Consider the following 24,804-nt stretch of genomic DNA (forward strand, 5'->3'; position numbering starts at 1 on the left):
GACTCAGACTAACCTACCTCACAGGGTTGATGTGAGGATAAAATGGAGAGGAGGAGGAGGAGGGCTAGGTGAGCCACCTTGGGTTTCTTGCAAGAGAGAAAAAGCAGGATATAAATGTAGTAATAGATGTAATAATAAATAAATAAATAAATAAATAAATAGCTAGCAGCCTTCCCCAACCTTCCAGATGTTTTGAACTACATTCTCAGCATTCTTGATCATTGTTCATGCTGGCTGGGACTGATGGGAATTGAAGTCCAAAACATTTGGAGGGCATCAGGCTGGAGTATAGGATTGCAGTTTAAAAGTCACTAAGTAATGAACTAGCTTTTCTCAGGCTGGATGAATAAACAAACAAAAAAGGGAGTGGCTGGAAAGAGGGAAAAAATATTGTTGGTGACCTAGCAAACTGGAGGTCTCTCCCCCTAACAATCCAGATGTGTGAGGCGCATGCACAAATGGGCCCTCCCCTTCATTGTTTACACATGGGGTCTCGTCCACACCCACCCATTCCATTCCAATTCGCCCCTCCCGCCGCTCGTTCACCGCAGGAACTATATTCTTCAGAGATCTCGCAAGCTCGCTGTCTTTACCCGGTGGTTTCTGGGAGTTGTAGTGTCGAGGAGAAACAGTTCTCTTAACTGTCCGGAGAACTTCGTAGGGTTAAAAAAGAAAGACTACAGCTCCCAGCAGCCACTGCACAGGAAATGCACGAGAAGCGTGGCGTGAAGCAGGGGTTGCAGGTAAGTTTATATCAGAGAGGGAGAGCGCACGGTGGGAAAACGGGAGAAAACAGTAGGGGTGGGACATGAAGGACTGCGGGCGGGGAGGGGGAAAGAGAAGGACGATCGTCGTTCTCTTTCTTTTTGAAAACTATTTCTAAATCGGATGCTGTGCGTTTGCTGACGGGTCGCAGAGCTACTTTTCCCCTGGGCAGGCTGAGAAGCGCCTTGGGTAAAATCTGAATGTAAGAAGTGCCTTGCAGGGGCGCACCAAAAGGCCAGCGCTCTTGCCCCAAGCAGTAGCTAGCCAGGTACCCCCCGCCCCCCGGGAAGTTCACAATCAGGGCATCATGGTGGTAGCTGTCTCCTTTGTCTCCAGCATCTGATAATCTGAGGTATACTCCCTCTGAACATGGTGGTTCCTTTGTTATTAATGCCAGCTCATACACACCGAATGGCTTTGGCTACACTGACCATCCTGCAGTATTTCCCCTGGTGTTTGGAGCAAGAACAAAGTCTATTGTTGCCACTACGAGGGATAGAAACCTGCCATTTTACAAATGAAGGCTGAGATTCTCCCGACGCTATTATGGTTAATACGCATGTTCTGTGGTTTTTCCTCATGGCTGCGGACTAATTGGGCTAGTTGTACAGAATTTGCTTGGCTGTAGCAGTTTGAGCTGAGAGAGGAAAGAGAGCTCTGGCAGAAAGAGAGAAAGACAGAAAGCTCAAAGATGGCCAAGCCCATGCTGAGCCTTGCCAAATGCAAGTATTGAAAGCCTGCATGTTCCCATGCAACATATGCCTCTTATCACCCGGCTCAGAAACAACATACTGATGGCCTTTCAGAGATCCCTCTGCACTTCCCCCTTTGCCCCTCCCCCTCCTCAAATATACCAAACACTGTGAGATCCCCGCTACCTAGTCTCTGGGCTGCTTAAGCCAACCACACTTCAGAACCATGGGCACAAGAAAACAGTGGCTATGTCTGTAGCTCATCATCTCTTAGACGCCTTTCTCAGTGATTGAAGGCGACTTACAACAGAATGAAATCATACAAGTATATTAGCTTTTGGTGAGTCGATCTGGTGTATTTCTTTTATGAAAGGCTCACGGCAGCCAGGCTGGTGCTACCAATATTCTTGATAGTCCATGTGACAGGCTGAGACAATCACAGGTCAGGGCAGAATCTGTACGGCGGGTGGATATGCAAAATGTGGTACTTCCCTCCACCCCTGCAAGTGCTTTCTGCATGCCCAGTTGCATGCTAAGATGCCAGATGGAGAATCCAAGAAGTGACAGGCACTGCAATCTCTTGAAGGTGCCATTAGCTGTTCAAGCATTCAGGTTCTAGTTTTTGAAAGCAAAAGAGAGCGTGGCGATAGTACCTACCTTTGAAGCTGTAGGGGTGTTTTGGCACCCTGCATGGCAGTTGCCAGCACTCCCAGTTCAGTCCTTGGTAGGGCACAGTTGGAAACTCAGGAAGTGTCGCTGGACCAGGCAGGTATACCTCCCCTGATAATACCATATGAACAAGGTGGGGGAACTATGCAGGATCAATTTCCAGGGGCCTTTTAATTATTCCTCATCAATCATGTGGGTGGATGGAGAACCAGTGAAGGCTGAAGCCCATTACATAATGTGGACTGTGGTGGGTGTACCTAATCTACTTGGGTATATCTGAGCCCCCAAATAGGCACCATACAGGGATGCCATGTGAATTCTTCACCCTGCCCTCATCAGCAAATCTTTAGAGGTTGCTTCAAGGACAGGCGGGAGAAGAGGTGTTCTAACGTTGTTTTGACCTCTAGCTCAGGGGTGGGAAACCTGTGGCTGTTCAGATGTTGTTGGACTCCAACTCCCATCAGCCTCAGCCAGCATGGCCAGAGACATGTAGTCTAATGACATTGTGAACTGCCCAGAGAACTTTGCCTATTGGGTGGTACAGAACATAAGAAGAGCCACGCTGGATGAGAGCAAGGGTCCATCTAGTCCAGCATTCTGTTCACACAGTGGCCAACCAGCTGCCTGCAGGATCTTCTAGGCCCCTTCCAACCCTACTATTCTATGAAACCCATGAGCAGGACATGAGTGCAGCAGCACTGTCCCACCCAAGATCCACAACAACTGGTGTACATAGCATACTGCCTCTGATACTGGAGGTGGCATATAGCCATTGGGACTAGTAGCCATTGATAGCCTTCTCCACAAATGTGTCTAATCCCATTTTAAAGCCGTCCAAAGTCGTGGCCATCACTACATCTTGTGGAAGTGAATTCCATAGTTTAAACATGTGCTGTGTGAAGAAGTCCTTCCTTGTATCTGTCCTGAATCTCCCACCAAACAGCTTCATAGGATAATCCCGGGTGACATTTATTACAAAGAAATGTAAGAAATAAATACATCTGGAATGGCACAATTTCCCCACCCCTGTTCTAAGTAAACACTTTGTAGGAGATGGTGGATGGGACATGTTTCATTGCTTTCTAAGAGCAGGTGGAGTGGACTAAATCATGTATAGCAGAAGCAGTCTTAGCTTAATGTAGCTGTAATGCACACCCTTTCTCCCCCATTCCCCACCACACTGGCCTGAGCTTCCCCTCTCTAATGTACTTTTTGGTATACCCTTAATTTCTCTTCACTTGTGAGGTGGTCCCCTTCATAATTTGCCATCCAGTTGTTCTGAGAGTTCTAAGGAAAAGCTAGACAACCACAGTGAGGTTTCCCTTGCCACTTCAAAGCTGGCAGCCTTCTCTATGGTTGAGGGTTGCCAACCAGAGTAGTGTTGTTTTAAATAAAGGAAAATGTAGAGGTGCACAGAGGTATATGATTCTAATTTGCATGTCAGTGGTTGTACAACAGACCAGGTGCAATCTGAAGATGTATCGAACCTGGCTATATCTCCAATTTCTCTGACATACCCTCCCACGTTTGCCATATGGAAACTGATGCAGTTGCTTTAAATTATATGAGAGACCAGTGAGTGAAAGAACAAGTGTGGACAAGTGAGTCCCGTGGGGCTTGGTAGCTGACAAGCCTTGCTGAGGAATTTTGGAACTCCAAAACTTCAACATTTCTTTACCCTGTCACCTGGCTGGAAGAAACATTTGTATTTGCATTTAGGCCAAAATCACTCACACAGATTGTCAAACCCTTTCCCAGCTGGGAATGTTCCCCTGATTCACTTCACTTAATGTGCATTACCACTGTTCACACATTTTTGCTTTTACTGTTTTAAGGGTGCAATCCTATGCATGTTTAGATGGAACAAAGTCTTACAACTCCCAGCATTCCCCAGCCAGCTATGCTATGTCTAAACATGCATAGGATTGTACCCTTAAATGTCACCTCAGCCAGACCAGGTTGCGAGGGAGAAAACACTTCCCACCCCACCCCGCCGCTTGCCTATCCAGGATGCTGACTGGCTCCCAACTGGTCTGTGTGACTAGAACCAAATGCACTGTGACATCGTTGAAGACAGTCTGGCAACACAGAACCCCGGCTTCTGCATTGCCCTGCTGCTGTTGCCATTGCTGCTTCCTCTCTCTTGACTCCCAGGAAACAAACACGGGGCTGGATCTAGGTTCTGCCTTCTGTGAGAAGAAGGGCTCCGCTCACAGATGGTCTCTCTGCTCAATTTTTGGGGAACCCCCTCTCCCCCACAGCCCACCTCATTCAGTAGGGTCTCCTGACTCTCTGTGTAGCATTTTCAGTGGGCTTGAGGGGCCGCTGTGGGAAGAAGGGGGTGAAGTCAGCACAACTGATCCAGCTTAAATCTGGATCCAAATCCTGGTAGGGAGAAAGCCTTGCTAATTTTGCCAGTGCCCCTGTCTGAGTACCCGCCTCTGGTGAAATAGAAATGGTCAGGGAAAGCGTGTCAATTTCACCACGTCCCATTTCCCTTAAACTTTCCTCTGACAGCCTCTGATGTAACTGAGGTTGGGGGGAAGCTTGTAAATTTCACCTCTCCTCCCTCCTCCAAATAAAAATAAAGTATCAGCATATCCACCAGTCCAGGTGCACATGTTCTTCTGGGGGAGGGGAAGCAGCGTCCCACCCTCGTCAGTGAACTTGTCAACAGTTTCCCCTAACTTTGTCAGTTTCACCAGAGTCCAGACTGGGATTCAGGATTTATTTATTGGTTTGATTTGTACCCCGCCTTTCTACCAACAAAATGGCACTCAAGGATGGTTGAAATGCGATTGTAAATCTTCCTTCCTACATGGCCATCAATCAGTTAAAGGAACCTAGTTGCAGGCACACTTGAAACTGAATTTCTGTCTTTCACATATGCACACCAATAGAGGGAGAGAGGCTTAATAGTGCTTTGTGGCGTGTGTGAAATTGGTCATGGAGATCACACATCAACACGTTTTTATGACATTGTACAAATCTAAGTCTCTAATACTATCGTTTTTAAATTTTTCAACTTAACGAATTAAAAATCTCCATGGATGCTAGCTAGGATACTTGTTAGGCTTTGTTGCGAAAGAACAGAGTTGGCATTTTGTCAGCCAAAAAGATGTACCTGAACAGGCACAGCTGCAGTGCTAGGAACAGATACAGTTGCTTTTTTTTTTCTTTTATGGACATAGGTGCTGTGCTTTTAACAGCTACACAACTGGCAGAAATTCAACAGGTGGAGCTTCACATGCCCCTGTCCATAAAAGTGTGGCAAGCCTAAATCTAGTGCTGTACCAAACTGGGCTCCATGCCACTTTATGTACCTAACAGCATTTGGGAGGCACGCTGTGGATCATGATGACTTCAGTTCTTTATAAGAAAATTAAAAAATAATGACCAAAGTGCTTTCTCACCCCCACCCCCTGCTTTTCTATATTTCAGCAGAATGCTTCCATTACCTTCCCATCCTACTGAATGAGCATGTGAATGCTCCCCTGTGCTGGGTACAGAAGGGTAGATGAAGTTGTCCTATAGAAACTCAAGACCAGGACAATCCTGCTCACCTGCTGAGGAAATGCAACCCTCTGAATGACCCTTTGTAGGGAAATGCCCTCCTGTTCCCCACCCCCTTCTCCCCAGCCGCTTGTTAAATGCTCTGGCACGCTGGGATTCCACTGCCAGGCGAATGGGATGTTGTTAATTTGTGCTCTGGGAGCGTGGAGTTCTCAGGCTGTTAACGTCCAGAGCTTCATAGATTTACACCCTGTGCAGTTGGCGAGGCAATTAAATCTCCCAGCAGCCATGGCCTTTTATGAGATGAAGTTCCTTCTGAGGATTTGAAATAGATCGAAGAGAGGGAGGCCCCATTTTCACATGCCGTCCCTCTAAGGAGAAGGTGGATTAACTGAACCTGGGCTTTCCCCTTCCACTCAATTCTGCCACCAAATAATTTTGGGTTTGTTTCTAACCCTTTCTGTGCAGTTCTCCCCAGTCTGAAATATAGGAACCTCATGTGACTGTGATTTGTGGGGCAGTGTAGACTCTTAAGAGAGCATTTAGAGAATCGTGAGCTTTCAGTTTTAGGAAAAGATCAAGTTTCTTGCCCTCATGGCTGCTGTGAAAATCGCACCAGTGTGCATTCACAGGCTGTGCCGGCACTACCAGAAATGTGTATGTGCGCTGATGGCAGAACTGACCCACGCAGTCTGTATGGATATGATTGGAGTGCTGGGTTCTGCATTGGGACAGTAGGGTCTTGCTAGTGTAGGGCTGTCTCTTGGCACACCGTGGAGCTGACAGTGCAAAACTCATCTTGGACACTAGAGGGGATCAGAGTAGGACTTCTGTGCATCCCTGCAGTTCCGTGAGAGTCACTTCACTGTGCTCTAATTCTCTGCTGCTCCAATAATGTGTGTGGAATAAGGGATGGGGGGTGGGTGGGGTGAGATAGGCCAGATAACATGTTGCCTTTGTCACTGCAACCTGGAGAAGCTGACATCTTAGCTGTCCCTGTAATGCAGGGGTGGGGAATCTTTTAGCCTGAGGTCTGAATTCCATTCCGGACAAGCTCTCGGGGCCGCATTCCAGTGGTGGGTGGCACCAAAGGCAAAAGGGGCCGGGCCAACAGTACCAGCTTGAAGTAGCTTCAAGCTCTTACTTTCAATAACTAAGTCTGAGGAGAGGCTTTTCGGCCTTTTCTGAGGAGAGGCTTTTCAGTCTTTTAGAATGGGGGAAAAACTGCACAAAAGTCAGAGAACCACCAAACAATTGGTGGTAAAGGGAAAGGGGGTGTGGCCTTCTGGGGAGCCCTGGAGGGCCGGATTGGGACCAGGCTGGATATGGTCCCCGGGCTGTGCACCCCTGCTGTAACGGCTGAGGCAGCAGCCTCCATTTGATGCCAGTCCATCCTGCCACGTCCTGTACTGCAGCCCCTCAGGTCCACACAGCCGCCTCCAACCCTCTCGACCAAGGTGAGGCACTCCGCTAGAAGCCAGCAAGAGACCCTGTTGTAGGTCCAGCTGCTCTCCTAGCTTACTCCACGAAGAGCAGGGGTGCTGAAACTCTTGTGCCCCAGGGGCCAAATTCAGTTTTGGAGAAGCTCTTGGGGAGGGGCACATTCCAGTGGTGGGTGGGGCCAAAGGCTAAGGGGGTGGGGTCCAAATCCACAACATACAACCCCCCCCCCCCGTATTTTAGCTTAAAGCCTTTATTGCCAGTAATTAAGCCTTAGGAGAGATAAGAACAAAAGGTTTAAATAAACCTTTTAGAATGGGGGGAAATGCACAAAAACTGGGAAATGACCAAAAAAACCAGTGGCTGGTGGTGGTGGTGGTGGTCATTCAAGGACTACCAGAGGGATGCATTTGTCCTGCAGTCCCAAGCTGTAGAGTTTAGGCGCTCCAGGATGGTTCTGACTGAAACCCAGAGTGGATTCACTGCGCCACTGACATCGGAGCCAGCAGCCTCCACTGGGGTGGCCTGTTTCCCCCTCAAGGGTTTATTGGTTTCCCCCCATACCACGTGGACCATTGGGGCGACACTTATCAAGTGCCAAGTGAGGCACTGAGGAAAGGAAAGGAAAGGAAAGGAAAGGAAAGGAAAGAAAGACAGGCTAGGAATTGGCCAGCGGAGGCTAGAGCCATAGCCAGCTGTCTTACTCTGAGTAAATGCCTAGAGAGCAGAGGGATCCTGCCAGCCTCTGGGTTAATCAGCTAATTAAAGGCAGGTGGTGGCAAAAACGGAGTAAGCGCAAAGGGAAGCTTGGCACAGTGGCCTACCCTGGAGGACTGGTGCTGGCCATAACTATCACACAATTTTGACAGCGTTCCCATACTGCATGGGTGGGCAACTTGTGGCCCTCCAGATGTTTTGGCTTACAACTCTCACAATTCCTCACAATTGGCTATAATGGTCAGGGCTGATGGGAGTTGTAGGCCAAAACGTCTGGAGGGCCACAAGCTGCCCACCCCTTCTGGTGGCACCAGCAGTGTGGCCAGCCCATGGGGAAATGGCTTCCATGCTGCTGCAGTAAAGGATGGATCAGGCCTCAGCATTGCATGGTTGATTTGTCATGATCTTTTTTAGCCAGTGTTCCTGAAACAGGAGAATGGGCCTTGCTGTCTGTGGGAGGGGCTGTAACAGTAGCAGAGGCGAGCATAAAGAATTTGGTAGCTCTCGCTGGTCATAGCCCTATTCTCTCTCAGGGCTTCCTAAGCCGTGGATTGCAGTGCCACTGGGCTCCCAAAAGGAGGGATAGGAGATACATGCCTGTGACACGTATGTGCCTAGTTAGCTTACTCTGGAATTGAAGCGGCATGGGCAGGAGTGGCAATGTAGTGCGTGAAGCACACTGGATCTTCAGTCGGTGCACGTTGGGATGCACAAGCAGATTGTGTCCCACCATTTTATTTTTCAAGAGATGGAGTAAAACAGACAGAGACAGAGAGAGATCAGATGCAAAAGAGGATGGGGCTTTTGTCCCTTGAATATGAAGTGCCCATCTAGTCTACTGTATTTGTCCATCTACCCTACTCTGACTGGCAGCACTTCTCTCCAGGGACTCAGGTAGAGGAAGTCTTTACCATCACGTGCTAGGAGATGCCAAGGATTCAAGCTGTGCCTCCCCACAACCAAAGCATGTGCTCTACTACTGAGCTATGGCTTCAAAGGACAGGGGATAGGCGCACGGCCCTTTTCTCCAACCACCAATCTTTTGGTGGTTTCCCTGCTTTTGTGCAGTCCCCCCCCCCATTTTTAAAAGGTTGACATGCCTCTCCTAAGGCTGATATAAGAGCTTTAATCTAAAATATGCTGATACTTTTTGTATTTTGGTTCCATCCATTTTGATTTTAGCCCCGGCCATCACTGGAATGTGGCACCGAGAGCTTCTCTGAAATGGAATTCGGCTATCGAGCGAAAAGAGCTTCAAGGCACAAGGCCTGGAAGCTTTCCTAGGGCTCTGTTTTGTCCCCTGTGCTCTTCAACATCTGTATGAAGCTGCCGGATTGTATGGGGAGATCAGAGTGTCTGAGTTGGGCCCCATTACTATGCTGAAGATACGCAGCTTGATCTCTTTTTTCAGTGGATACTAAAAAGGCTGTGGAAGTCCTGAACTGTTGTCTGGACCAGTGGTCTTGAAACCTTTTTGATCACGTACCCCTATCAGTAAACATTTTTTGAGCATGCACCCCCAATATAAGTATATTTATTTATGTATAAATTATATACATGTACTACTGTACTAATATATTATGTACATTGTAAAACATACACAAAAATAGAAATTAATAGACATTTTAAAAGGATGAGATAAAGATGAAATAAACATCATTTTAATAATAAATAATAATTTATTATTAATAAAGTAATATTAATTTATTAATAAATTAATTTATTAATTTATTAATGGTACAAAACCCCATTTTGCTGTCATTAAAAATATTATTAATAATATTTTTTAGTGAGAGCAATGTGATTGAATATGCTTAAGTATTTTTGAAAATCTTGGTTTAACACTCTGTGATACAGCAATTTGAAGATCTGGTTCTAAGTTCAGTTTATTTCGATACTTGGTTTTGATGGCTGTCATAGGTGCCATAGCATGCGCTTCCTTCTCGGCTTCATTCTGCCAAAGGAGAGTGGGAAAGGTCAATCTCCTTCCCGCTCTCCTTTGGCAGGATGGCAGCTGCTCTGGTGCCGTGGCTTCCTCTGCCGTGCCTGGCACAGATTGGTGCAGTTGCTCACGGTGGCCACAGCAGGGACAGGATAGGACTGGAGCCAAGACAGAAATGCCACGGAGCTTCCCTCTCAGCTCCTGTCCCATCCTGCTGCTGCTGCCCCTGCTGCCCCCATCGCAGCACACAATAGCAGCTCATCAGGGCAGCGAGGTAGTGGCTAGAGTGCTGGACTGTGAGCCGGGAGATCCGGGTTCTAGTCCCCACTCAGCCATGGAAGCTCACTGGTCAGTCACAGATTTTCAGCCCAACCTACCTCACAGGGTTGTTGTTGTGAGGAGAAAATGGAGAGCAGGAGGGTTATGCATGCCGTGTTGGGTTTCTTAAAGAGGAAAAAGGGCAGGATATAAATGCAATAAAATATTTATTTATTTATTTATCAGGTGGCTTACATACCCCAATGGATCATCTTGTGCACCCCCTGGGCTACATGCACCCCACCTTGGAGACCACTGGTCTAGACACATTGATACGTGAGCGGACGTGAGCGGACAAGCTGAGGCTCAAGCCAGAGAAGGCGGAGGTTCTGTTGGTCAGTAGACAAGCCAGTCCTGGATTAGGGGTACAGCCAGTCCTGGATGGGGTTGCAGTCCTTCTGAGGGATCCAGTTTGCAGCTCGGAGGTGCTTTTGGACCCGGCATTGCCCTGGGCAGGCTGGGTGGCTGTGGTGACCAAGATTCCCTTAGCTCAGCTTCGGCTGTTGGTGCCAGTGTGCCCTTTCCTGGAGAAGCCAGGTCTATCCACAGTGATCCATGCCTTAATCACCTTCCGTTTAGATTACTGCAATGTGGGGCTGCCCCCAAAGCATGTTTGGAAACTGCAGTGAGTGCAAAATGCGGCAGACAGCTGGCTTTCTGGTGTGTGCTTTGCAGACCGTACGACACTGGTCTCCTACCAGCGACGCTGACTTCCAACTTGTTTCTGGGCCCAATTCAGGATGCTGGTCCTTACCTATAAAGCCCTAAACCAGGGACACAGAACCTCTTTCAGCCTTAGTTCTGAATGTAATCCTGAGTTTAGAGCGGAATGCAGCTTTATGTAAAATAAGCGTGTTTGCATAAGTGCCAATGATTTGTGTCATTTAGCCTGCATGCCGAATTTGAGTCTTCTGGGAAATTTGGAATTATTTTGGAGGGGAGGTGGCCTAAAGTATAAGCCAGGACTAGTGTCGATGCCCCACTGAATACACACGTTTAGTGGCTGCCTGCCCACGAGCCCTTTGTGAGTTAATATTCTCTCTGCCGAAGTGTGGCTCTTGAGTTTTGTTTTATTTTTTTTCTCCTTCCGAGATTGCAAGTGAGCACACGTGTGGAGGTGGTTGTCTTTCTTTAATCACAGCACAGAGCATTTATAGGTTATTTACAGTAATGTTTTGTATCTTGAGTGAATGCTTTACTAATTATGGTAATAAAAAAGGCAATAAAAGGAACATTCCCCGTGGAGGAATATATTTGGAGGCCTCGCCTGGTTCACTTGTAAGCAGAGCTATGATAGAAATCGCTCATCCGCTCAGTGGTGTAAGAAGTAAGGCAGTTACGGAATGGGCTGCCATGGATCGAGGCATGACATATAGGGCTCTTCACCTGTGGCGGAGCGGCAGAGCGGGGGCACGTACCATCGGCTGGTAAAAGAAGGTAGGAAAGACGGCAGGCAGACAGAGTTTGGCCCCCTTGAGTGCTGCCTCTTGGGGGCAGGACTGTCAGCCAGTTGAGGATTGCCACCCCTGCCCTCATGCATGACAGGCAGAAATTCAGCAGGTGAAACTTTCCTGCACTTGGGGGAAATGTCACCTGTTGCATTTCAGCCTGTTGTGGAGATGTTAAACCATAGGAATCCTTCCAAGAAAAGGGGACAACCCTGAACCTGTTGGAGGGGGTCTAATTGACAACCTGCCTGGCTCCCAGTTGTTTGAACAAATTGAAATTTGTTGATTACATCATAGCCAAACCTCAACGCAGGTGCTGTTTTGAGCTATTGCCTGAGCAAAAGCTATGGCTTCTCTTTAAGTATAAGGGAGCTGACAATTAAAATGAAAGCAAACTACCAGTCATTGTTACGAAGCAAGGGTGTATTTGATCTTTTCTGTTTCTTCAAATTGAGAAGGGCGAACTATTCCCTGTTACAGCCAAATGCCAGAGCCAAAAGAGATTTCAGCAATAAAATCAGTGTGTTTCTCCAGATAATAAGGAGAAGTCCATCTCACGCGATGCTGTTGAAGCGAAGTGTTGTCCTGTGATGCTAGCGATGTCCTCCGGCTTCTCTGGAAATGGATCAGCCAGGTAAGAAGAGCAAGAATGGAGTTTATTTTATTACGAATATACGCATATGCTTCACCTGTCCCTCTTTACCAGGACCGTCCTATTCTGGTACCTTTTAGGCAAATAGGAGGCTTATAGCAGGTTAAACTGTTTTTCCTTCGAGCTCATTATTGTCCTTTCTGATTGTCTGTGCCTCTCTGGGAGCTTAGAAAAAGCTCTGCTACCAGGCCCGGCGTCAAAGGTAGGCGTGGTCGGGCACCTCCCTAGGGCCCACACCCCAGCAGGGGCCCACAGACAAGATCCTCCTGGACTTTCTCCTCACCTTCACCATTTCAACCTGCTTGCTCACCTGTCTCTCGCTCTGGCCCAGACAATAGTGGTGATGAGAAGGAAGAGCAGGGGATGCCACGGCCTGCTTGCTCCCTGGCTCTCTGCCTGTCAAGCCAGCAAGTGGTGGCAGTGATGGGAAAGAGGAGGGGGAGGGGCAAGAGCAGCTGGCCTGGCGACCACAGTGATGGGAAGGTAGGCTCACGGAGGGGGGAGGGCCCACTGGTGGTATCTTGCCCAAGGGCCCACAGAAGCCTGGACCTGGTACGGACAGCCCGTGAACTCCTCTTCCTTTAGAGATCAACCCCCTGCCTCTCGCTCTGACCCAGACAATGCTGGTGGTGAAAGGAGGAGCAGGAGACGCACGGCCTGCTTGCTCCCTGGCTCCCTGCCCGTCAAGCCAGCAAGCGGGAGCAGTGCAGAGAAAGAGGATGGGGAACAATAGCCGTTGGTGACAATGGCAGTGAGAAGGGAGACTCACTGAGGGAGGGGGCCCACTGAGCATGTTTTGCCCAAGGGCCCTCTGAAACCTGGACCAGCACTGTCTTCCATACCACCTGCTTCCTGAGATCCTTCTCTTTAAAACGTCCTCTGTCTTATTTGGAATCTCTCTCTCTCTCTGTTTGCATGGGTATATATGCACACCTCGGGAATGCATAGCTGCGTAAGCCATCTCCTGTGAGTCATCCTTGACACAGGAACTGATGCTACTTTTCCCATTTGCCAGGCGGAGGGGGCCCACTGAATGCCTCGGAGGCTTCCATGAGCTGTTTGGAAGAGGGCGGCTTGGCCGAACAGTTTCTCCGCATCGAGCGGGAGCAGGTGGTCCGCCTGAAGGACCTCACCTTCCCTGAGCCCGTCCAGTATGTTTACAACCCTCTGGATTATGCCTGGGAGCCCCACCAGGACTACGTGCGGAAATACTGCAAGTCCCGCAAGGAGGTGCTCTTTCTTGGCATGAACCCGGGGCCTTTTGGCATGGCCCAGACTGGGGTAAGCAGGCAAGTCAGGATGGGTGGAGGGAGAGTAAGAGCAGGACTTGATTTGCACCAGGGCTTCACCTCACGAGCAGTTCTTAAGGCCAGGAATCAGCCCTGGGGCATGTGAGGTGAGTGTAAGGAAGAGAGGGCCCTTGAACGTGTGCAAAGTGCCATTTCATAGAAACTTGGAATCATAGTGTTGGGAGGGATCTTGAAGGTTATCTCGTCCAACTCCAGGCCAGAATAGGAAATCCACAGCATCCCAGATATGTGGACATCCAGCCTCTGCTTAAAAATCTCTAACGAAGGACAGTCCACCACATTCTGAGGCACTCTGTTCTACAGCCGAACAGCTCGCACAGTCACGAAGTTCGTCCTAATGTTGAATCTAAATTATTTTTCTTGTAATGTCCACCCATAGGTGTGGCCTCTGAAGCAACAGAAAACACATTTGCTCCATCATTGATGTGACAGCCCTTCAACCATCAGAAGATGGCAATCATATCACCTCTTGGTCCTCTTTTCTCAGGGCTAAACATACCCAGCTCCTGCAACCTTTCCGCATGTCCAGGCCCCTCCTCATTTTTGTCGCCCTTCTCTGGACATGTTCCAATGACTAGGAACAATTGCAGCAAGCCTCCATCCATTAGGGATTGGTGGGAAGGACCCCCAGAAGAGGCTTACCAGCAGGCTTAAGTCCTCGTACTTCTCATTTATTCAGGGTGGTGTGTCAGCTGTTCCAGCGCTGACAAAAAAACTTGGGACTGTGGATCTCTTTATATAAATTGAGTGCGAAGATAGACGTACGGCAGAATCCATGGGGGACTTACACTCCTGCCGATTCCTTTCTGCCTCACCAATTCCCTTCCACAAGCAGTGGAATTCTTTTGAGAAAGCGAGACCCATCGCTTATGCAAGGGAGATTTAGCGCTCCCAAGGGAAGCCCCGAAACAAGCGGGAACACTTGTTTCTGGAAAGAGGCAGGTCAGCAGAGCTCTCTCACATGCGTTCCACCAACCTGCCTCCTTCCAGAAACGAGTGTTTCTGCTCGTTTCAGTTTGCCTCTGGAAGCGCTAAATCGCCATTGTGCAAGTGGTAGGGGGCTGCTTGTGCAACGCAATTGGCAGGGTGGAAGAGAATCAGCACGGACGTACGCAACCCATTGAATTCTTCCCGTAACTTGTAGAGCAGTGAGGCTTTTTTAGTACAAACATACATTTTCCTCTCCCGGGTTGAGCTCTAAAAAAGGAAAAGAAAAAAAAGAGGTGGTGGAATTCAGATGCTGCAAATCAAAGACTTTTAAAGCTGAAATGGAATTTTGCAAAAAAATTAATAATCAACAAACGTCAAGTGGTACTTTTAACATTTTGAATGGGAAACAATGTCAGATTTTGCTGTTGAATTTAGAAGTTTATGTTTAAAAAACCCTACATTTTTAAAATGTTTGGCTGATTAATTTTTAAGGCAATGATGTTAAGTAGCAGCTTGTCAAGTATCATATTTTCCACTTTAGGGTTTTTTTTGTAAACAAACCAACAAACCTGAATGCAACAGTAACTGGGATCTTGAAAGGTAATAAAAGAAAAGAGAAAAGGCATAGGTTGCAGTCCTAAATGCACTAAAGAGTTAGCCCCATTGAACTCAGAGGGACTCCAGATAAATGTGCTTAGGACTGAACTGTCAGGAGAATATAAATGTGAATCTTTGCAAATGGTTTCAATCCAGGAGAATTTGCTTCATTCTTTTCAGCTCTAGGATATATTTAATTGGGTCTTCTCTGTTGTGAATGCTGGTTCTGTGAGAATGATCTCAGGGTCTCTTTTAGGAGCCCGGAGCAGAACTGGAAATGGAATCTGAATTTCAGGGTGATATATACAAAAATCAGATATTCTCTGCAATAAAGGCAGTATAAAACATCAACATAAGTGCAATAACATTAAGTGGCATTAAACTATGCGAACTGGCATAGAAAAATAAAAAATTATATTTTAAATTTGAATGTAGCCTTGAGTACCCAATTGCAGTTGGACTACAAGCCTCATTGTCTCTTGCCATTGGCCATGCTGGCTGGGGATGATAGGAGTTGTAGTCCAACATCATCTGGAGGCCCAAGGCTTGGAACCACTGATAAGCACTAGTTTGGTAGCCGTAGGTGAGAAGGAAATCCGTGCAGGTGAGTGAGTGGGCTGGCAGAGGAGGGTTGGAGTGGAGAAGTGCAGTGGGCAGCTGCAAGAAGAATGGAGCTTTCTGTCTCTCTTCTGCCAGCCTCAGCAGGCTAGTGCATTGTTTAGTACAACTGTGGTGGTTTGGGACGGGCCATAGTGCAGTTGGTAGAGCACTTGCTTGGCATGCAGAAGGTCCGAGGTTCAAACTCCGGTGTCTCCAGGTAGGGCTGGAAAAAGTCCTGCCTGAAACTCTGGAGAGCAGCTGCCAGTCCATATTGACAGTACTGGGCTAGATGGATGTATGGACAGATTCAGTATAAGGCAGCTTCCAGTGTTCCTGTGTGTATGTGTAAGAACGAAATGTGCCTCTAGTTTTAATTTAGAGAAATATTATGCTCTACCTGTCAGAAATTAGGGAAACATTGCTATGTGTGATACTTCCATCTCCACCGAGAGTAGCATAGCACCTGCTGTGTTAATTAAAAAAATATTTGCAAAGCACGCCAGCCAAATAGAGCTATAATAGAAAAGGCTATAACAGAAAAAGTGCAGTCGCTCTCTCACTTGCTTCTGATGTGGTCTCCGTGCTGATCAGAATGCCTGTCCCTGAAAAGTAATGTGGGTGGTAGTAAACGACTCCAGATAAGAACAAGGCTGTTTAACTAATTCTTGTGTGCGAGTGAACTGCACAGTCCCAAAGTTGTGTGTGTTTGAGGGCTGGAGGACCCTTCTTGTTATCTCTCCCCGTTTTCCTGCAAGTGGCATGTGCCTTGTGGGGGGAATCGGTGTTCCCTGTCTTCTCTCATCATAGTTGAGTCAACACCTCGACAGATAGCTCCATTTCTGCTTTGATGTTATGCCAGGAAAGGAAAGGAGTAGGGAACTGATAGTGCAGCAAAGTGCTTGCTGAGATATTGCGAAGACTCAGCTTAAACATGTGTGGGTGTATATGTGTAAATTGACTGATTTTCCTCTGGATGCCAGAAGCACTTAGCCCTACAACGTGTATGGAGACACTGTGCTGCTAAAGGCCAACAGAGAGTCTTCTTGAAGTGAAAGAAGCTGCGATAACGCAGGAATTAGGTTGCAGCTTGCAGTAAGACAACAGCTTCTGTTTGCTGCGGTTTGTCCTCACTATGGACAAAGTAGTTTAGTGGTTGTTTCTACTTCCATGGGATTCCTAGGAATTATAATTCTCAGAGGGATCTAGCGATCTTTAAGGAAACTCTCAGTATTCTGGTTTGACTCATCTAGGGGTGGACAAATCTGTCAATTTCAGTTTCTCTCAGTTTCTCATTGTGCCAGTCTTACATTTATTTCATCCCATTTCTGCATCAGTTTGCAATTTTTTTTCAAATGTCTGCACGAAAACTCATGCACATTTTTGTGCACTTTCCTCTTGATATACACATTTTTGTATAAAACTTTGCCAAATGTAATTTTTTTGGCAAGCGATTTTCCCTAATATGGTGCATTTTTGTACATACAGTTTGTTAATTTACACATTTGTGTGTGTGCGCGCTTCCCCCCAATGCACACATTTTTGTAGGCATTTTTTGAAGGGAGAATTGCATCTCAACATTTGGTGAAGTGTGCATACCAGAGGAAAACTGCATTTCAATTCACATGTTGGTATGGGAAGTGCAGATTAGTTAGGTTCACATTAAAATGTAAACTGAAAAAATTCCACCCCCATCCCGAAATCCACCTAACTTGGTATTGTCTACACTGATTGGCAGAGGCTCTCCAGGCTTCCAGAGAGGGAACATTCCAGGGATTGAACCTGGGACTGTTTATACCACTGAGCTACAGCCTTTTCCTAGAATTCTGAACATTCTTTGGGGGAAGTCATGACAGCTAATTTGGTATGCCCTAGGGATGTACAGATTTTGTTAAATCCATTCTGTCTGTGTTTTGTGGATTGTCAGGTGCCTTTCGTTCCATCGTCCGCTCTTTGGCAGAATTGTCTTTGTTTTTTAGGGATATTTGAGAGTTCCATTCCAGTTGCACTAATGCACACTAGTGCAAGTGAGGATTTGCACAAATCGTCCTCCACAATAAAAAAAACGGTCCACAAATCTGGTTGACAAAGTTAGCCTCACCAAAGACTCCTGAGCAAACTTAACTGTCATGGAATAAGAGGAGAGGTCCTCTTATGGATCAGTAACTGCTTAAAGAACAGAAAGCACAGAGTAGGAATAATTGGTAAATTCTCCCAATGGGGGGATGTAAACAGTGGGGTCCCCCAGGGATCTGTATTGGGACCAATGCTTTTCAACTTGTTCATAAATGATCTGGAATTAGGAGTGAGCAGTAAAGTAGCCATGTTTGCCAATGACACCAAATTATGTGGGGTGGTTAAAACAAAAAGGGATCTTGAGGAGCCCCCAAAGGATCTCTCCACACTGGGAGAATGGGCATCCAAATGGCAAATGTGGTTCAATGTGAGCAAGTGTAAAGTGATGCACCTTGGGGCAAAAAATCCCAACTTCAGGTATAACCTGATGGGATCTGAGCTAGCGGTGACTGACCAGGAAAGAGATCTTGAGGTTTTGATGGACAGCTCAATGAAAATGTCAACCCAGTGTGCGGCTGCTATAAAAAAGACAAGTTCCATGTTAGGCATAATTAGGAAAGGAATTGGGAATAAAACTGCCAATATCATATAAAGCTATGGTGTGACCGCACTTAGAATACTATGCACAGTTCTGGTCACCGCACCTAAAAAAAAGTACTGTAGAGGTGGAAAAAGTGCAGAAAAAGGCAACTAAAATGATCAAGGAGCTGGAGCAAATCTCCTATAAGGGAAGGTTACAACAGCTGGGATTGTTTAGCTTGGGGAAAAAGGAGAGTGAGGGGAGACATGGTAGAGGTATACAAAATTATGCACGGTGCAGAGAATGTGGATAGGGAGACATTTTTCTGCCTCTGTCATAATGCCAGAACCTGGAGTCATCCCATGAAGCTGATTGGTGGGAGATTCAGACAGATAAAAGGAAGGGCTGCACATAGTTAAATCATTGGATTCATTTCCACATGATGTAGTGATAGCCACCAATTTAGATTTAAAAGGGGATTGGACAAATTCATGCAAGATAAGGCTATCAGTGGCTACTAGTCCCGATGGCTATATGCTACCTGCACTCATGTCCTGCTTGTGGGCTTCTCGCAGGCAGCAGGTTGGCCACTGTGTGAACAGAATACTGGACTAGATGGACCCTTGGTCTGATCCAGCACTGCTGTTCTTAGGTTCTTATGGAATCCACATGACTCGGAAAAATCCAGTCAGCTGCAGAATCCATCAGTCAGATTCATAGAAATATGAACTCATCTGAATCCACTGTGGATTTTTCTGGCATCCCTATTATGAACCCAACATAAATTTGTAGTGTAGAGATATACCCTGGCAAGAGTACTAAGACAGTGGTCATCTTTAATGATATGTGGGAGTGCATACAGTGAAGAAAGCAAAGTGGCCATGTTTGGCATTAGAAGGCACATTCTAGGACGCATAGGCTGATCATGGCCATGTGCATTCCCAGTAGTTCCCCTTAGTTTTGCTGCCCTTGGTCTTTCTTTTGAGGACCTGTGAGCATTTTAGTTTTACAGAAATTAGCATCAGATTTTAATTTTACAGAAATCCATTGATGACGGGTGTTGTCTTCCAACAATATCTAGAGAGGTGCAGGTTCCCCACCCCTGCATTACACAAACTCCTCGTTCACTGGCAATTTGTCACTGAATACCATTTGCTGGGGGTTGAGGGCAGTGCTACGGGATGGGTTTTGCCATCATGTGCTACTTGTGGGCTTCCCAGGAGGGGATCTGGTTGGCCACAGTGGGAAATGGCATGGTGGACTAGAAGGCGGCATCTAGTATACCAATCGTTTAATAACACACTGTGCCTAGTTCCCTGTGTCGATTTTCTGCTTGCTAACTGAGACCTGGTTGGGAGGAAAGTAAGTTATAGGGAGCAGAAGTCATTCATTTGTTGAGGCCTGAGGCGATCAATGGCGATAGTGAGAAATAGACATTTTCGCTTGAAACATGGTAATTGATTGGTGCTCAGAGAGGTCCACTGGAACAGATCTGCCAACTCTCCAAGGTGGGATCTTTTGATGTTTAGGGCTGACCTTCCCTCCCACTCCAAATTCTCATCTTTTCAACTGTGCCTGCATTTCCTGTCTGTTCTCACCATAATTGCTGTTTCTGAACATTATTGTTGGCCATTAAGGCGGTCCAAGAACTGAGCTTGCTGATTCAAAGCCAAACACTTTGCTGCACAGCTCGGATCCTTTGCAGGTCCATTAGTACTTTGAAACACAGCTCATACGCTTCATATGCTTAGAAGAGTAGGGGTTCCAAAAAAGGCTTTGCTTGGGTTTAGTAAGCTCAACTCTTGAGCCTTAAGTAGGTTCATGGAATCTGAGCTGCTCAGTCAAAACAGAGCTCTTTGCAAGTCCTCAGCTACTTCACCAATTCTACTACATGCATCTTTCAGGTTGTTCAGTTGCGGTTGCCAGCAGTTCAGGAGTTTCTACCAGGCATTGCCAATACACACTGAAAGATCTGTTTTTAATTTGTCTGCTTAACCCCTCCCTGAATTTGGGCTTCTGTACTAACAAAACGGGTAGGAATCCCAAAGCTAATGCAGCCCCCGCCCCCGCTTCAAATAGAGCGAGACGTTTTCTGATCAGATTGTGATTCCCATGTGACTGTTCTTGCTCCCTTGCAGGTGCCCTTTGGAGTGGTGCAGCTTGTCCGAGACTGGCTCCAGGTATGTGGACAGGTGTACAGGCCAGCGTGCGAGCACCCAAAGAGACCTATTCGGGGTCTGGAATGCCCCCAGACAGAGGTGAGCGGTGCCCGCTTCTGGGGCTTCTTCCGCTCCGTGTGCACCTGGCCCGACGTGTTCTTCCGCCGCTGTTTTGTCCACAACCACTGCCCGCTGCTCTTTGTAGGTCAGAGTGGACGCAACTTGACCCCAGCTGACCTGCCGGCTGCCCAGCGTGAACAGCTCCTGCAGGTCTGTGACGACGCGCTGTGTGAAGCTGTCAAACTGCTGGGGGTCTCTGTGGTCATCGGCGTGGGACGCTTTGCTGAGCAGCGAGCCCGCAAGGCCCTCTCGGCTGCTGGGATCCCAGTGCGGGTAGAGGGGGTGATGCATCCATCGCCTCGCAATCCCCAGGCTAACAAGGGCTGGGATGCCATCATCAGAGCCAAGTTGGAGGAGCTTGGTGTGATGGCTCTCATCACAGACTGATCTGCTGACGGAACCGAGATGCAGGAAAGGCAACGGTTTTGCTCGATCTCAGCGTGCCCTCGGGTGTCATGGCCTCTGGAAATGCCAAGCATTTCAGCTGCATTTTTAACAGAGAAGCCTTTGGTTTGGGTGAAGGACCTACAAGCCTCTCCTAGCGTCAACACTACCTCCCTTTTCTGCTGCCCCTTAACACTACTCTTGAGATGTGCTCTTACTCCAGTTCTTCAGGATCTTCTGGAGTCCAAGGCTGGACCTTTCCTGGGATTTGGGCTTTAAGCCCCCCCCCTATGTTTTGTGTTTTGGTGCTAAACCTCATTTGGGGTGGCATATGACCACTCTTGTAGCAGCTGCTGCCCGGTTGGATGCTTATGGCTCCTGCCGAACTCTCTCCATGGTTAACTTCACAGTAGATGTCAAAGTTGGGAGGTTGGGCCAATACTGCTCAAGCTGGCGTTTGGCTGGACCTTTCCTCTTCTGGGGCCACATGAAGCTGCCTCATATTGTCAGACCATCTAGCCTGGCATCGTCTACCCTGATTGCCAGCAGCTCTCTGAGCCCTTTCAAGCTGGAAGTAAGAGTTTTAAGCTACTTCATGGCATTTTTGGTACATTGGCCACATCCCCTTTTGCATCTGGCCCCACCCCTTTTGCATTCAGCCCCCACCCACCACCGGAATGCACCCCCCCACCCCAAAGAGCTTCCCTGAAATTGAATTTGTCTCTTGGGCTGAAAGAGGTTTGACATCCCTGGGCTATGGGGAACCTTCAGCTTTCTCCACCCCTGCACCTCTTTTGGTCTAAATATCAGACCCGCCCCACCCCTCAATCTGTGAGTCAATGGGGCAGACCTGGGTTTAAAACAGGGGTAGGCAACCTGTTTTGGACTACTACTGCCATAATCCCTGACCTTTGGCCCAAGCTGGTTGGGGGCTTCTGGGGGTTGTAGCCCAAAACATCTGGAGACCAGGCTGCCAACCTCTGTTTGTTTTTTTTAAATGGCCTGCTGCTGTCATATTTAGCTTGGCCCGTAGCTAACAGGAATGGGAAAGAACTTTTGCTTTGCTTAAGACTCAGAGAGCTGCTGCCAGTTGGAATAGACAGCACTGGATTAATGGACCACTGGATTAATGGACCACTGGATTAATGGACCACTGGATTAATGGCCTGACCCACAATAAGGCAGCTTCATCTGTTCGAAGATGTCGCTACTGTTCAATTGTAGCTACTTCAGTTGGAGCTACTTTAATTGATTTTTTTCTTTTATTGAGCATTCATTTTGGCTTAGTCATTTTGGCTCCTTCCTGCCTCTGTGTCAGCTAAGTTGGGGCCTCTTCTTACGATTTGTATCTGAAGCTAGCAGATATTTTGTACCAGGTTGAAAGCAAGTGTGGATTTCCTTGTAGGAATATGAATCACAGCCAACCTACAGTTTCGAGTGATGGTTCCTCTCCTATGTGACTGATGGGATTAGCTCATTTTTAAAAAATCCATTTGCTTCTGGTGTGTTCCTATGAAAGAAAATATTGGTGTGCTAAAGTGGTAGAGAATATTCTGTATTCCATACGTTCACAATAATGGACAAGGAAAATATCAAAGAAGGCTTTTCCTTTGAACACTGTGTGATATACAGAGTGGCCCAAAAGTAGGTATACAGTTTAGTTTATTTGCATTTTATTACATTGTTTTTTACATTTACATTTGTTTAACACTATTTAATCTCCTAAGTGCTTGAAATGTATTCCATTAACGTTGCAACATTCCTCGAACCTGTCCAGAACACTGTGACACACAGTATGACACAAATTCTGGTCCACATCAATGTCCATAAATGCTTCCGAGATGAACTCTTTTAATTCGTCCACTGTCCGGGGATTCCTCTCAAAAACCTTATTCTTTACTACGCCCCCCCAAATGAACATGGCGGCCATTCAATGCTGCCACGTCATCCGATCCAATGCTGTGGGAAGGTGTTGTCAAGATAGTCCCTTACTGCAAAAGCATAATGAGGAGGTGCCCCATCTTGTTGGAAGAGCAGTTTGGCGAAGTTAGCCCTGGTTCTGAGTTATGGCACTACCACGTCGCATAACATGTTTAGGTAATTGTTACTATCCACAGTTGTATTGAAGAAAACCGGTTCTACAACACCTTCGCTGGACAGTGCACACCACACTGTGACGCCTGGCTGGTTCAGTTGAGATGTGATAGTCAAATGAGGATTTTCATCTGCCCAATACATACAGTTATGCCTGTTCACGTGGCCTGACAACTTGAAAGAAGCCTCATCTGACCAGATGATCTTATCAAGAAGGTCTGGTTCATTAGAGATTTGGATACGCATCATCTCACAGAATTGCAACCGATGGTGTGGGTCGTCCTCCAGAAGACCATGTAACAGTCTTGGATGGTACGGCTTCAATTTCAGTTTACACATTAAGCATTGCAAGGATGTTCTAGGTATGGCTAGCTGCTTAGACACACATCGTGTGGACTTTTTCAGACTGTTCACAAATGTCAGAGCGACTCTCATCTCATTTTCCTCTGTCATAGATGTCCTAGGACGTCCATATTTCGGTGCATTAGCCACTGTACCTGTTGCTTCAAATTTATCTTGAAGACAATAAATTGTCAGACGTGTTGGTGGAGGAGTGTCAGATGCTTCTTGCCATGCTGTGCACACCCGCTCGGCATTTTCAGTCTTCCAGTACTGCTTTAGAATCCACTTCTTTGTTCTTGACTCAAGTTCACTGCCATTATTCACAATATCAGTAAAAAAAATAACTACAAAACTAAACAACTATATACCTACTTAAGGGCCTCACTCCCCTCACTCTCTACACTTAACTTATTTAACTGTCACTCCCTCTTCCCAACTGTTATTCTGACTCCACCCACACATCTTCTACTCACACATTCTCTCCCCCTCCCATCAACATTCTAAACAACTGTATACCTAACTTTTGGGCCACCTGGTATATGTATTTTTGTATAATTAAATTGTAAGTCATCACACACTCAAGAAATACTGTGTCCATCCTGTATTGTTCTCACAAATGTATCAAGGGGTTGATAGTATGCACGTTTTATTCAAATGTCATTGAATTTTTGAGGCATGCTTTTGGTCACTGTTCCAGATGTATGAGAAATGCTTGGCAAAAAAAGGACATAGACCAGTCTTCCCCAACGTTGCACCCTCCAGATATTGTGGACTACAGGTCCCATTAGCCACAGCCAGCATGACCATTGGCTAGGGATAATGGCAGTGGTAATCTAAAACATCTGGAGGGCACCAGAGTGGGGAAAGCAGAAGTAAAGGGTTAATTGGGGCTTGGACAAGACTGTTGACCTGACCAGGGAAAGAGCAGAATGTCCAACCCTTGTGATCTATCTGTAATAATAAAAGAGAATGTCTCTGTCTGTCTCTCCGTCTGTCAATGCCATAGCTCCAAGACTGTGAAACCCAGACACCTGAAACTTAGCATGCATACTAAAGGGACCCTAGAGGTGTGTTGCTCAAGGTTCTTTTGTTTTTAAAACACATTAATGAATTGTAATTAGTTTAAATGTGGCCATGCGGTCAGAATGTGCAATAACATTTTCGGTCACTAGTGGCAGACTTCCCAAACCAGTGCCTAGCTTTGCAGTCAATACAATTTGAAGATAGGGGAGGTTAATAGACTGAGGGTCAGAATCATACACTTGCCCCTTTCCCTCTGCTGTGAGGCCGCCCTCCCTCACGGAAATGGAGTGAACAGACCCTTCCATCAGAGTCGGCTACATTCGTGTGCAGTGCATTAGTTCAGTCATGGCCTGCCATGGTGCCCTAGGCCATCTCTTGGGGTACAGCCAGCCTAGACAGGTATGATGAAGATGAGATGCAGGAGACCAGATTCTACGATTATAACCATACACTTTTCAGACAGTTGAGTAAACATTCCCTTCATTAAAAAAACCCC

General features: G+C 46.9%; 1 protein-coding gene across 1 annotated transcript; it reads left to right on the plus strand.

Annotated features, from left to right (window-relative positions):
• The first annotated feature begins 691 nt into the window (after positions 1–691).
• Positions 692–24,269, plus strand: SMUG1 (single-strand-selective monofunctional uracil-DNA glycosylase 1). Its single transcript, XM_084836713.1, has 5 exons — positions 692–743; positions 10,243–10,391; positions 12,039–12,138; positions 13,172–13,437; positions 20,325–24,269. The coding sequence occupies exons 3-5, from the start codon at positions 12,126–12,128 to the stop codon at positions 20,850–20,852; spliced, it is 807 nt and encodes a 268-aa protein (XP_084692839.1). The 5' UTR covers positions 692–743; positions 10,243–10,391; positions 12,039–12,125; the 3' UTR covers positions 20,853–24,269.
• Positions 24,270–24,804: the final 535 nt, after the last annotated feature.

Source organism: Heloderma suspectum, chromosome 2, assembly GCF_057233095.1.
Source record: "Heloderma suspectum isolate Gila_16-S chromosome 2, 16-S_ref, whole genome shotgun sequence".
Taxonomy (NCBI): domain Eukaryota; kingdom Metazoa; phylum Chordata; class Lepidosauria; order Squamata; family Helodermatidae; genus Heloderma; species Heloderma suspectum.